The 14,574-nt window shown below is 37.6% G+C and overlaps 1 protein-coding gene across 4 annotated transcripts in view; it reads right to left on the reverse strand.

The window, feature by feature from the left end:
• Positions 1–14,574, reverse strand: part of RPS6KC1 (ribosomal protein S6 kinase C1) — a 226,095-nt gene that overhangs the window by 70,489 nt on the left and 141,032 nt on the right. For 3 of the 4 annotated variants that reach the window (XM_055582993.1, XM_055582990.1, XM_055582992.1), the window contains exon 8: positions 6,214–6,306. The exons of the other annotated variant lie outside the window; for it this stretch is intronic. In XM_055582993.1, the coding sequence (XP_055438968.1) occupies positions 6,214–6,306 (93 nt within the window). The remainder of the gene's footprint in view (positions 1–6,213; positions 6,307–14,574) is intronic. 4 annotated transcript variants of the gene reach the window in all.

Below are 14,574 nucleotides of genomic sequence, written 5' to 3' on the forward strand. Positions count from 1 at the left end.
CTCGGGCCCCTTTAAGGTCTGTGTCTAGGGCCCCTTTAAGGCCTGTGCCTCGGGCCCCTTTAAGGCCTGTGTCTAGGGCCCCTTTAAGGCCTGTGTCTCGGGCCCCTTTAAGGTCTGTGTCTAGGGCCCCTTTAAGGCCTGTGCCTCGGGCCCCTTTAAGGTCTGTGTCTAGGGCCCCTTTAAGGCCTGTGCCTCGGGCCCGTCTTCACGTGAATGTCCACTGGCTTTGGTGCTTCAGTACCATATGCTGATGCAACTATCTTTTCTCCATGGTACTGCCTTTACTCCTTTATCAAAGACCACTAGACTATATTCATGTAGATCTATTTCCAAACTCTATTCTGTTCCATTTATCTGTCTATTCTTTCACCAATCCCACACCACTGTCTTGATTTCGATAGCTTTACAGAAAGTCTTAAATTCAGGTAGAATTACTTCTCTGAATTTGTTCTTTTCCTTCAATATTATATTTTCTGGAACTTCTGTCCCTTTATAAAAACTTCAGAATCGTTCTCTTAATATCCACAAAATAATCTGCTGTGATTTTGACTGAGATTGTACTAAATGTATAAATTAAGCAGGGAAGAACTGACATCTTGACAATAACGAACCACCCTACATATGAACATGGAATATCTCGCCACTTATTTAGCTCTTCCTTAATTTTTTTCATTAGAGTTTTATAGTTTTCCTCATATAAAGTTGTATATATTTTGTTAGATTTATGTCTAAGTATTTCATTTTTTTGGAAGTGCTGATATACGTGATATTGAGTTTTTAAATTCCCCTTGTTCACTGCTGGTATATAAGAAAGTGATGGACTTTTATACATTAACCATGTATCATGCAGCCTTCCTATAATAGTTTATTTTTTGGTGCATTTTTCATATAGACAATATGTCACCTTCAAATGAAGTTTTCTTTCTTCCTTTCCAGTTTTTGTATCTTTATTTCCTTTTCTTACCTTACTGCAATCGTGAGAACTTTCAGTAGGATGCTGAAAAGGAGGGATGAGAAAGGACATCCTTGCCTTGATCACGATCTTAGAGGGAAACTTCAAGATTCTCAGCATTAAAGATGATGCAAACTATAGGAGCTCTGTAAAAGCGCATTATCAAGTTGAGACATTTCCCCTCGATTCCTAATTTGCTGAGAGTTTTTATCATGAATGGGTACTGGATTATGCCATATGCTTTTTCATAGTCAATTGAGAGGATGATGTGATTTTTCTTCTTTAGCTTGTAGATATGCTGGATAACATTAATTGACTTTGAAATATCAAACCAGCCTTGCACACATGGGATAAATACCATTTGGTCACAGGACATAGCTCTTTCTATACATTATTAGATTCAAAATTCCTAATATTTTTGTTAGGCTTTTTATACTATGTTTATGAGAAATACTGGTCTATAACTTTCATTTCTAGTAATATCTTTACTTCTGTTGTTAAGCTAACACTGGCCTCAGTGATTGAGTTAGGAAGTATGACCACTGCTTCGATCTTCTGGAAGAAATTATAGAATTGATTCAATCTCTTCCCTAAACGTTGGTGGGATTCACCAGTGAATCCATCTAGGCCTGATACTTTTGACTTTAGAAGCTTATTAATTATTGGTTCAGTTTCTTTTAATAGATATAGACCTACTCAGATTGAATATTTCTTGTGTGAGTTTCAGCAGACTATGTCTTTCAAGGAACTGGTCCATTTCATCTAGATTATCAACTTTGTGTGCACAGCATTGTTCACAGTATTCCCTTATTACTTTTTTAAGGTTTATGCCTAAAGTGAGGTTCTCTCTTACGTCTCTGATCTTAAAAATTTGTATCTTTTCTCTTTTTTTATTAGTTAACCTAGATAAAAGCTTATTGACTTTTTAACAGAACCAGGTTTGGGTTTTGTTGATTTTCTTTTTTGATTTCCTGTTTTCAATTCTTATGATTTCTGCCTTAATTTTTACTATTTCTTTTCTTCTGCCTGTGCATGCCTGCTAAGTCGCTTCAGTCGTGTCTGACTGTTTGCAATCCCATGGACTATAGTCCACCAGGCTCTTCTGCCCTGGAATTCTCCAGGCAAGAATACTGGAGTGAGTTGCCATGCCTTCCTCCAGGGAATCTTCCCTGACCTGGGGATCAAACTCACGTCTCTTTCATCTCCTGCACTGGCAAGAGGGTTCTTTACCACTAGTGCTACCTGGGAAGACCCAGTGTTAGTCACTCAGTCATGTCCAACTCTTTGCAATCCCATGGACTATAATCCGCCAAGCTGCTCTGTCCACGGAATTCTCCGAGCAAGAATAATGGAGCAGGTAGCCATTCCCTTCTCCACGGGATCTTCCCAACCCAGGGATCGAACTTGGGTCTGTTGCATTGCATGTGGATTCCTGAATCCATGCCTGGTGGACCACAGTTCATGGGGTTGCAAAGAGTTGGACATGATTGGGCGACTCTCTATTTATTTTGCTCTTCTTTTCTCATTTCCTAGGATGGAAACTTAGATAACTGACTTTAGATCTTTCTTCAATTTTAATATATGCATTCAATGCTGTCAATTTCCTTCTAAGCACCACTTTCACTAGATCTCACAAATGTGAAATTGTTTATTTCTCCTTTCAGCTTTATCAGTTTTCTGAATGTGCACATCAGTATACTACTACTAATATACCAAACTTATAATATGGTGAATGCATGTCTAGGGCTGATACATGTTCTTAGTGGATTAACCCTTTTATCATTATATAATTTTCCTGTCTCTGGTTAATTTTCTTTGATCTGAAGCCAATTTTTACATTTTCTGTTTGTTCTCTTTGTTTTTTCTATTTTCTTTTTCTTGCCTTCCTGTGGGTTACTTGAATGCTTTTCAGAACTGCATTTGGTTTATCTAGAGTGTTTTTAGTGTCTCTCTCTACGCCTACCTCTTTCACTGCTTACTCTGGCCATCAGATACAAACAACATCGCTGCCTACTGGTGTCATCATTTTACCATTTCAAATGAAGTGCAGAAACCTTACATTCCTTTATACGCCTTCATTTGTAATTATCTTAACTATTTTCTCCTTATACTTTTAGAACTACATCAGGCCCGCATGAGGCAGGCCACCAGGCCTGGTGCTCCGTGACAAGCTGGAGGGATGGGGCGGGGCGGAGTGGGAGGACGGGGGGCACGGGTACACCTGTGGCCCGTTCATGTTGATGTATGGCAAAAGCCATCACAATACTGTTAAGTAATTATCCTCCAATTAAAATAAATAAATGATTTTTTTTTTTAAAGAACTACATCAGACAGGATACTTTTTGTTCAACCATAAAACAACTTAGAATACTCCAGAGGGAAAGGAAAACATCCACTCGTATTTCAGTCTTTTGTTCTTTCTTCCTTCTTAATATTTTAGAATTCCTGCTTTTATTATTTCCTTTCTGTTCAGAGAACTTACTTAAGCTATTCTCTCACAGCAGATTATCAAGTGACAAATTCCCTTAGTGTTGCTTCATCCTTTTCTTCAGCCTTCAGAAGGGCCGATTTCCCCTTCATTCTTGAACGCTATTTTTCAGGACATAGAAACGGGGCTGACGGTTCTTCAGCACTCCAGTGTTGTGCCATGTCCGCACGGCCTTGATGGTTTCTGGTGAGAAATCCACTGCCATTTGAACTGTTTCTCCTCAAGAAGTAAAGTGTTGCTTTCCTTGCACCACGTTAAAATGAAAGATTTTCCAATCCCAGTTAAAGAACAGAAAGTCACTTATTCCTCTTTGAATTCTAGACCAAGACACAGCTATGTAATTACTGTCCCTCTGGGTAAGGACATCTGAGCGTCTTGAACGACGATACCAGAGAGCAGTCTCACGTTATACCAGTAGGTGTCACTCTATATATGATGCATTAAAAGTCACTTAAGTCTCAACTGCAACCCTTCAACAAATATTGACCAAGTGTCCATTATGTGCCAGGCATGATTCTGGATGCTGACATTATAAAGGTGAACAAGAAAGACATGATCTTATTTTCATGAAGCTTACAGTCTAGATATTAATGAACAAATCTGCTTTACTTGTTTTCATTATAAAAGTCTGTCAAATTCTATTCCAAAGGAAATTTTATTTTCCTAAGTTATTACAGAATAACATTTAAAATAGCTCTTAAAGAACATATCATAATTAAACAGAATTAGAGAATCTATGTTCAATACAGGTGAGACTGGGGCTTCCCTGGTGGCTCAGTGGTAAAAAATCCACCTGCCAATGCAGAAGACACGGGTTCGAGCTCTGGGTCAGGAAGAGCCCCTGGAGGAGGAAATGGTAACCCACTCCAGTATTCTTGCCTGGGAAATCCCATGCACGAGGAGCCTAGTGGGCTACAGTCCATGGGGCTGCAGAAGAGTTGGACACATCTTAGCAACTAAACAACAGGTGAGATTAATGTATCCAGTGTATTTTCTAGAATTGACACAACACTTCTTTCCCAAACTTTTAAGTTTCTAAAACCCAAATATTAGGTACCCTTCATTACAATGGAGAATTAATCTTAAAAAATTTCAAAGTTTTTAAAAATCTATCCATGTTTTTACAATAGAGACTATTACAAATTTCTAAAGATTATTTGCAAAGTTTATTAATTCCAAAGTACAGATTTCTTTATTTCTACTTGGAAAAGTTAAACACCAACATACTCCCCCAGTTAAGAGAACAAAGATAATAGTGAATTATCGTTCTCAGCGTAGAACTTAGGGATTCCTCCACTGTCAACACCCTTATTTGGATAAACATGTGAGACTCATTGCTATTACCAGGACTTAAAGGTGACCTGCTCATGGTTAGAGTCGAGCAATGAAAGGTCATATTTGTCAAAATAAACAGATCTAAGACAGGGAGCAGACATGGTACCTCAAAAAAGTATATTTGCCTGCACAGAAATCCAAGAACTTTTAATTAATCCAAGAAATATTTAACAGCTATTTTACTTCTCTGAATTCTCAAACAGAATTTTCTCTAATCTGGGAAGGCTAGAAAAAAATATGGTTAAGGAAATATTTCAGGATCAAAAGTTCTATTGCTTAGAATTCTTTAACTTCAAAATTCAGTCAAATAAATTTCTCTGAGACAAACTGATGCTGATAAGAATTTTAAAAGACCATAACATCTTCATGTAATATCTAACCTAATATTCCTTTTGAAATACCTCAAACTCTTAGTTACTATTCCAATTACCTGAAATATATTCCACATTATTCAATTTTAGCTTAGAATCACACACATACTTTAGAACACAAGAAGCAGTGAATGAATGTGAAGTTATAAACAAACACTAAGGTGCTTCATAAAGGATTGACTGACATTAAAAAGATTAAATTAATTTATATCTAACATTAAGGCATTTTCTTTCACTTTGAAAGGTATTAAAATAGTGGTGGTTGACCAAAAATATTTAAAACTGGCTTACTGGGTATGATTTTACAATTACTCAAAAACTTTCTGACGCCCCAGCACTGTTGTTTGGCATATCTGAGATATCTGATGCTATCGCAGTACTTGGATTTCAAATATAAAAATATGAGTGTGTAAAAGGGGATTTTTTAGGGAAAAAAACACAGCTCTTGGTGTTACAATGATCCTGGTTTGAATTCCAGTACTACCTCAAATAGTTCTATGTGACTTTGGGGGCAAGTTATTTAAACTGTTCTAAACATCACTTTTCCACCAAGAAGCAAATAACAGGGCTGAAAAAGGATTATGCTGTTTATACTGTAAACATACATAAAACATTGCATTATGTTGTTTATATTACATAAAATGCCTAATACATGGTCTGATACATAGGAGGTACTCAAGAAACAGTATTTATTAGGAGAGCACCATTCTTTTTGACCACTAGACTGACTATACCAGTTAATGCTGAACAACTACTGAGTCTCTAATTTTTGTAACTAACACACAGTATCTTTACTGCTATAACAGGTTTATAAAATCAAACTCTTTACTAGACTGAATGCCAACAAATAAGTACCTTCTCCTTTAACATAACATATTTTGCATGACCTTACACGAATTGCTTAGATAAAAGCTTTTTCTTTTCTGCTTTTGTTATTTTAAAGTGCAGATGCATTTGAGTCATTTTCTCCTTTTGTTTCATATCCTTAAGATCCAAAGCTTCAAAGACATAATGTCAGCATGCAGTCGATTTATTACTGAACTCTTGAAGAGACACTGAAGAATTACCTTGTCAATCACCCCAAGGACTCTGAAGGCCTTCAGCTCCTCGGCAGGGCTCCTTAGGTTCCAAGGGGGCCTTGAACTTAGTGATCCTGGAGGCTAATGGAAGATATCAAAGATTACACATCAATCAGGGAGGTACTTGAAGGAAGACTGCCTGCTGAAGCAAATGCCAGGCCAAAGGAACTAAATTTATCATAAATCAGAGAATGGAAAGATGAAAACGAGGAAGTTTCTGTTTGTCTGTAATATAAAGTAAAAAAAATAATAAAATCAAAAATGAAGGAAATCAAAAAGAAAAAGCAAGAAAAAAGTTGCAAGTAAATAAATCATGATAACACTGGAAACAAGAATTTAAAAAGAAAAATTAATGAGCTGATACAGTTTCCAGAGCAACAATTCAATTCAGAACTGTACAGCTATAATGAAACTTTGTAACAAATGGATAACTGAACCAACAATCAATCACAGCCTTATATTTGCCCCAGAAGGCTCAAGAGTAATTTAGAAGAAAAAGACTAAAAAACAATAGATAAACTCGGGGAGAGAGGGAACATAAGTCATTTTCTCTCATCATAAAACTACAGTTCTTTAATGCTACTTTTTAAATATATACTATGTATGTTAAGAGAGACTGGCAAATTTAAGGTCAACCAGAATTGCTAATAATGGTGAAGAATTAAGAAACTCTATCCCATAACCAATAATTATTAGAACTGAGATTGGTTAAGCCTAGAAAAGAGATGATTTACAGAAGAAAATGTCTTTTAAATATTTGAACACCTGTGATGTGGAAAACTTCATCTGTCCACCATAATAAAAAGTGCAAAAAAGATCAATGAATACAGAAGGGATATTTCAGTACCACTTACAATAAAAGAATAATCCTAACTTCCCATCCACTGGTCTTAGTTTTTCACTACCAGTCATATAAAACATTAGGCTAGATAAATTCCAAAGACCTTTCCATTGGCATTTACAATCAGAAAGCAATCCTTTATTAACCTTTATATTAAAATGGTGATGCGATGACAGGACACACCAAGCCTTATTATATCTTCAAAACAGACCCTTCTGCTGTCAACAATCTGTTAGAATACAGAGGAAACATTTATCGCCCCACTGAGTAGCTACTGATAAGTCACCTGGCTAACCAAACGTTATGATTACTGGAGTTACTGAGCTGCCCTTTTGATACCTCAAGTCCTAGTGCAGCCCAACATCACCAGAAAAGAAGATCCTTGGGAACAGGAAGTAGGCCTTCTTCACCTGTATATTCACAGCGCCTAGCATGCTGGTTGGAAGCAAAGAGGAAGAGCAGAAAAGAAAGGAAGGAGGAAGAGAGGAGAGTGACAACTGAGGGAGGTCCCATAGACTAATTAGGTGTCTTTAACAGCTACGAAGGAAATGGCAACCCACTCCAGTATTCTTGCCTAGAAAACTTCATGGATGGAGGAACCTCGTAGGCCACAGTCCATCGGGTCGCAAAGAGTCGGACACGACTGAGAGATTTCATTTCATTTCATTTCAATAGCCACAAAAACTATCACTGTGCAATTAGCTTTCAAAATTTTTTTTGTTTGCTCTTAGGTTTAGCAAGCAAACACTAACTACAATATGCCTAAAGAGGTGATATTTTAAAAAAGATAACTCTACTTTTTAAAGAAACTTGAGAATGTTGGTGATAATGGCAACTCAACAGGGTAATAACAATCTTTTCAGTTCAGTTCAGTTCAGTTCAGTTGCTCAGTCGTGTCCGACTCTCTGCGACCCCATGAATTGCAGCACGCCAGGCCTCCCTGTCTATTACCAACTCCCGGAGTTCACTCAGACTCACGTCCATCGAGTCGGTGATGCCATCCAGCCATCTCATCCTCTGTCGTCCCCTTCTCCTCCTGCCCCCAATCCCTCCCAGCATCAGAGTCTTTTCCAATGAGTCAACTCTTCACATGAGATAGGTGGCCAAAGTACTGGAGTTTCAGCTTTAGCATTATTCATTTCTACTTCTAGGATATGTTTCCAAAAAATTATATTTTTAATATCTCACTTATATTAAGTGCTGAGCTAGATGACACAAAACACAGATACATCTCTGTCTCCCTAAAGCTTAAAATCCAAGGGGGAATTTTTAAGGCTAGAAAAACACTTAGCAGGGCATTTTAATAGAAATGAAACAGAAATACAGACTCTTCTCTCTTAATCTATGTTATATTATTTCATCCTCATATCTCACCCTGGTCTGAGTATAGTACTTACAAGAAGTTATCATTATAATCCCATTTTACAGATAAATAAAAGGAAGTTCAGAATGGTTGGGAATTTACAGTCAGAAAGAGCAGTGAAAGATCCCAGACTAGATCCCAACTCCTTACATGATTGCTTGCAGTCCTTCTGCTACACAACACATTCTGATGATTAAAAATTCAGCTCTCCCTACTCTATTATCAAGGAAGCGTAAGAACCGCTTGTAATTTTTGTAAAAGGAATGGCTAGAAAACGTTATAAGAGGAAAAAGAATAATATGGCCAAACATGTCCAACATCCCTATCTCCTACTTATCCCTCTTATTCACTGATGTCATAGGATCTTTCAGTTTCCAAGGAAAGTTATCAGTTCACTTTATCAACAGCAGACAGAAAACCACAAGCTCTCTACTGTGTCTTTCAATAAATGACCATGCCCACTATGTGCATGATAATTTAAAGGGATAAAAATCATCAAAAGACACAGTCCCTAGTTTCAAGACATTTACAATTTACTTGAAGAGATAAGCTAAACACATGAAAAGTTAAATAACAGTAAAACATTTTTTAAAAATAGAGATAAGTCACTAGTCAATGTACGATAAACTGTGGTCTCAGAAAGAAGTAAAATCAAAGGGGATTTTAAATGTTATGTAGAAATTAGGTTAGGAAAGGATATTATACATAGGATTGGGGGAAAAAACTGGCTTGGTAGGGGGGAAAATGTTGAAATTGTAGAACAGAGGAAAATAAAATTACACATTTAAGGTTGGTTGGTCTTACTGCCTTTAACAGGCCTTGAATGCCAAGAAGAAAAGTCTGGACTATGTTCTCCAGAATCTAGAAAACAAGTTTTTGTATGAGAAGCAACTCAACGAAACAGTATTTAGTAAGGTTACTTTTGCAAAGACAGGAATGGTGAAATTGTAATGGGGAAAGACCAAAGGCAAAGTGATCATTCAAGTTCTCTTTCTACTTTAACCATCTATAAAAGTCTAAGATCAGAGAAACGAACAAAGAAAGATCATGAAATAAAATCATCAATAAAAAATCCTGTATTTCTGATATGCAGTGTTTAAATTGGGCAGAATCCCTATAGATCTATTCCTTTTTTTAGATGGCAAAAGGAAACATAAATCCACAGAATTTTAAGAACAGAAGAGGCAGAGATCAAGTCCAACACTTTTTTTTTTTTTTTTTTTCAGATGAGAAAACTGAAAAGCAGCAAGGTTTAGCAATCTGGCTAAGATGACAAAAGTAAATAATAGATAAGAGGGGATTAGATCTTATTTATATAATTACATAACACTGTTTAAAGGAACTTCAGCAGATACTGTTGGGGCACGGTAAATGGAAATATTTCTAGGCAACATGGCTCATTTCCTTAAGGAAGAAAATAAAAATTTTACTTCTTTGTATCGGCTACAATATCAGAAGATGGCTAGAGAAACAAAAAGTTCAAAACTAAATACAGGAGGTGTGGAAGCAGGGGGGAAACACAAGAATATGTGATAATCCACCAACTTTCAGAAGCAAAGATGGCAGGTATGTATCACTCCACTGCTCCAGCCCATGGGAGACTCTGTCAGTCCACACTCTGTCTTGCAATGCAGGGCTCTTGGTGGCCACCACCAGTGGACCAGAGTTACCAGCACTAGTGAGACCTATTTACTATCACTGTCTGACACTGTCTACATGGCTAAAGTGAAGCTTGCCTTTGTTTTCATTTGGGTTCTTTTTAAGTTGTTACTTATCCAGCCCAGAGTGTTTTTACTTGATATTATTCCCTTTTCTCAATGAGATCTAGCTCAATTCTTAACTATCTGTTAGTGAGGTACTTTTCAAACTTTTAACATGCATGCGCATCACCTGAGGACTTGGTGAAAGTGGACATCCAGATCCAGTCAGTTCGTGGCAGAGCCCACGAATCTGCATTTCCAAGAAGCTACCAGGTGATGCTGAGCTGCTGGTCCACCAACTGTATGTGGAACAGGGTTAGCTACTTGTCCTTAAATAACCTGAGAGTTAAGTCAGCATTATCTGGGCGGGAACAAGCAGTCAAAGGCAGAAGGAAAGTTCTACCAGGAACATATCAAGAATCCACACTCTGAACCATGACAGCTAACTGCACTAGTTTCTGAACTTGGCTTCATCTGTAGATCTTTGGCTTTGCCGAGACTTTCCCTGGCAACCTATTAACCCCCAATACTCAACCTCCTAAACAAGTCTCTCTTAGGTCACATTTCAAGCATGACTCCTAACTGCAGTCCTATTACTGATCTGGAGTGCACCTGACTGCCATCTTTGCTTTGCCCATGTCTCATTAAGGGTGACACGACACTCATTCTAAAGTATTTGCTGAAGAAGAATTGAGACATACCAGTGATACTAGTAAACAAAATGCACAACAGTGAAATACTTTCAATATTATAGCAACTCTACTCAGAATCTATGAAATACTCAGGAAATGCATACATTCTACACACAACTGTCCCTGGAACCAATACACAGGAGACTGATTCGAGGATCCCCATGAATACTAAAATGCACAGATGCTCAAGTCCCTTATATAAAATGGTGTAGTACTTATATAACCTACACACATCCACCCATATATTTTAAATCATCTCTAACTACTTATAACACCTAACACAATTCAAACGTTACGTCAGTAGTTGCTGGCACCCAGCAAATTCAAGCTGTTTTTTAGAACTTTCTAGCATTTTGTCTCCCCAACTATTTTCAGTGTGTAGTTGGTTTGATCCACAAATGTGGGGCCCACGTGTACAGAAGGCCCACTGGGTTTCCATTCATACCTTGTAACTGCAAGTAAAAACTACATTCATACTTTAGAAACTACACAATCTTTTATGTCCTAAATTTAGACCATTTACTTTTTCTAAATTTCATTGATCTTGAGTTTTAAATTCCTAGAGCTAAAAATAGCAAATGAGCTATTCCATGTCTTTTACAGAGAAATCTCCTCTAAAACTAGTAACTCTTAAATCATTCAAAGTCATCTACAGTTCAAAAAAAGGAAAAAGAAATCCATCTCCTTTAGTTAAAACTGCAACTTTAAGTGAAAGCTTTAGTCGTTCAGTCGTATCCAACTCTTTGCAACTCCATGGACTGTAGCCCACCAGGTTCCTCTATCCATGCAATTCTCAGGACAAGAATACTAGAGTGGTTTGCCACTTCCTTCTCCAGGGGATCTTCCTAACTCAGGGACCGAACCCAGGTCTCATAAACTGCAGGTGAATTCTTTATCATCTGAGCCAATGTATCTTTAGTTTATGCAAAGCTCATTTCTTTTTTTTTTTTTTTGAGATTTGGTCTTTAAATTTCCTCGGAGCTTTTTAGTAATGAAGAAAAGAAAGAGTAGGATAGTGCTTTTGTTCCTTTCTGTCCTCTTTTTGAAAAAGATATTATCAACAACAACTGGAAAAATTTGGAACTTTTTTATTTACTGCATGAGAGTCTCAAATAAATTCAATAAAGCAAAAGCTTGAACCATCACAGAAAACTCAGTAAGTAAACTAAGTAAAGTAAGTCATGACCTAGACTGCCCCAAAGGAAAAACAGTGATCAACAAAAAAATTCAAAACTGAAAAGGAAGATTCTTTTATTTTCTTAATAACCAGGCTAGAAACAAATGTTTGTGTGTTCAAAAAGAAAAATATCTGCTCTGCAGAGAATTAAAGACTTGCCAAAAATCATTTAAATCAATTCACTTGTTGTATTGGTTGACACTATAGTCCAAATATGGTTAAAGAAGAGAAATAAATTCATCAAGCTAATCAAGAACCTCCAAAAGACATTTACATTAAATTTCAGACAAGAAATAATCAAGCATGTCTCTAACCTAAATAAAGGCCAGGTTTAATAGAGTAAGGGCTTCCCAGGTGGCACAATGATAGAACCTGCCTGCCAATGAAGGAGACGTAGGAGATGTGGGTTCAATCCCTGGATTCAGAAGATTCCCCTGGGGAAGGAAATTGTAACCCATTTCAGTATTGTTGCCTGGAAAATTCTGTGAATGGAGGAACCTAGAGGTCCATGGGGGTCACAAAGAGTTTCAGACACGACTGAGCCACAGGTATGTGTGTGTGCGTGCACTCGTGTGCGTGCGCGCACACACACACACATTAATACAGTAGAATTACAAAAGTGAAAATAAAAAGTAAATGCTTACTCTAAAAGAAAAACACCTTGCTCTTAATTGCCTAAGAATTGAGGAAAAAAATCCTAACATATCAAATCTAATTCACTAGGTACCCCGTTTTAACCCCTGCCGATACAAGTTTTTATTATTCTACACGGCTCTTACAATTCTAACGTTTGTTACCTCAATTATGCACATATACTGGCTCCTCAATTATGCTTTAGGGCAGTGGTCCCAAACCTTTCTGGCACCAGGGACTGCCTTTGTGGAAGACAATTTTTCCATCGGCCGGGTTGGAAGGGGGACGGTCTGGGGACGATTCACGCACACTACATTCATTGTGCACTTTATTTCTCGTATTATTACATTAACTCCATCTCAGATCATCATGCATTAGATCCAGAGGCTGGGAACCCTGCTTTAGGGTGTGCAAGAACAGAGACTGTGTGGATGCAACTCCAATGTACACCTAGTTTGATACTGTATACACACAGAGTCTTAGATGCTAGTGAATTTATATAATCTAACACAATCAGCTTCCCTATACTAAATCTCTTTTGATTTATTTTCATCTAAAGCTATGCCTGAAAGAAAATTCTGACTGATACACATCATGGTTCCTTTCTCAAAGTCAAAAGTTACATGGCAGGCTTTATATATTTATTTGCTTAATATGTTATTCCCTTATAAAAGTGATTATGGGGAACTGTAACAGAGCATGTATAAATAGGGAGCTTGAATGAGTAAGGATGAGTAGAAATGCCAGGCTGGATGACTCACAAGCTGGAATCAAGATTGCTGGGAGAAATACCAACAACCTCAGATATGAAGATGATACCACTCTAATGACAGAAAATGAAGAGGAATTAACGAGCCTCTTGATGAAAGTCAAAGAGGAGAGTGAAAAAGCTGGCTTGAAACTCAACATTAAAAAACTAAGATCACAGCATTCAGCCCCATCACATCGTGGCAAATAGCTGGGGAATAAAATGGAAACACAGTGACAGATTTTATTTTCTTGGGCTCTAAAATCACTGTGGACGGTGACTGCAGCCACAAAATTAAGAGACGCTTGTTCCTTGGAAGAAAAGCTACGACCAATCTAGAGAGCATATTAAAAAGCAAAGACATCACTTTGCCGACAAAGGTCCATACAGTCAAAGCTATGTTTTTTCCTGTAGTCATGTATGGATATGAGAATTGGACCATAAAGAAGGCTTAGCACCAGAGAATTCATGCTTTCAAATAGTGGTGCTGGAGAAGACTCTTGAAAGACCCTTAGACTGCAGTCTATCCTAAAAGGAATCAACCCTGAATAGTCATTGGAAGGACTGATGCTGAAGCTCCAACACTTTGCCACCTGATGCGAAGTGATGACGCGCTGGAAAAGACTCTGATGCTAGGAAAGATTGAAGAGGATGGCAGAGGATGAGATGGTTGGATGGCATCACCAGTTCAATGGACACGAATCTGAGCAAACTCTAGGACACAGTGGAGGATGGAAGAGCCTGGTGAGCTACACTCCATGGGGTCACAAAGAGTCAGACACAACTCAGCAACTGAACAACAGATCCTGCAGTACTACTGCTAAAAAAAATTCACATGTAAGTAGACCCGCACCGTCCAAGCCCATGCTGTTCAAGATCCACTGTATTTATATACAAGATGGATTTAGTTAAAAAAAAAAAAATTAAGTTCGTAGAGGCCCATCCTATTTAATATGTTTATCAATGTCCCCCCAAAATAGATGGAGAATATACACACTGGACTGCACGTAGGGCCAGATGCCAACTCCACAGAAAATAAGAACTGAATTCAAAGCAACCTTCAGATAAACAGTCCACTTAAAAATGTTTAAATGCAACCCTGTCATTTGCAACATGTATGGACTTAGAGGATATTAGGCTAAGTACACTAAATCAGACAGGAAAGACAAACAGCATATGATTTCACTTATATACA

This window comes from Bubalus kerabau, chromosome 5 (assembly GCF_029407905.1).
Source record: "Bubalus kerabau isolate K-KA32 ecotype Philippines breed swamp buffalo chromosome 5, PCC_UOA_SB_1v2, whole genome shotgun sequence".
Taxonomy (NCBI): domain Eukaryota; kingdom Metazoa; phylum Chordata; class Mammalia; order Artiodactyla; family Bovidae; genus Bubalus; species Bubalus kerabau.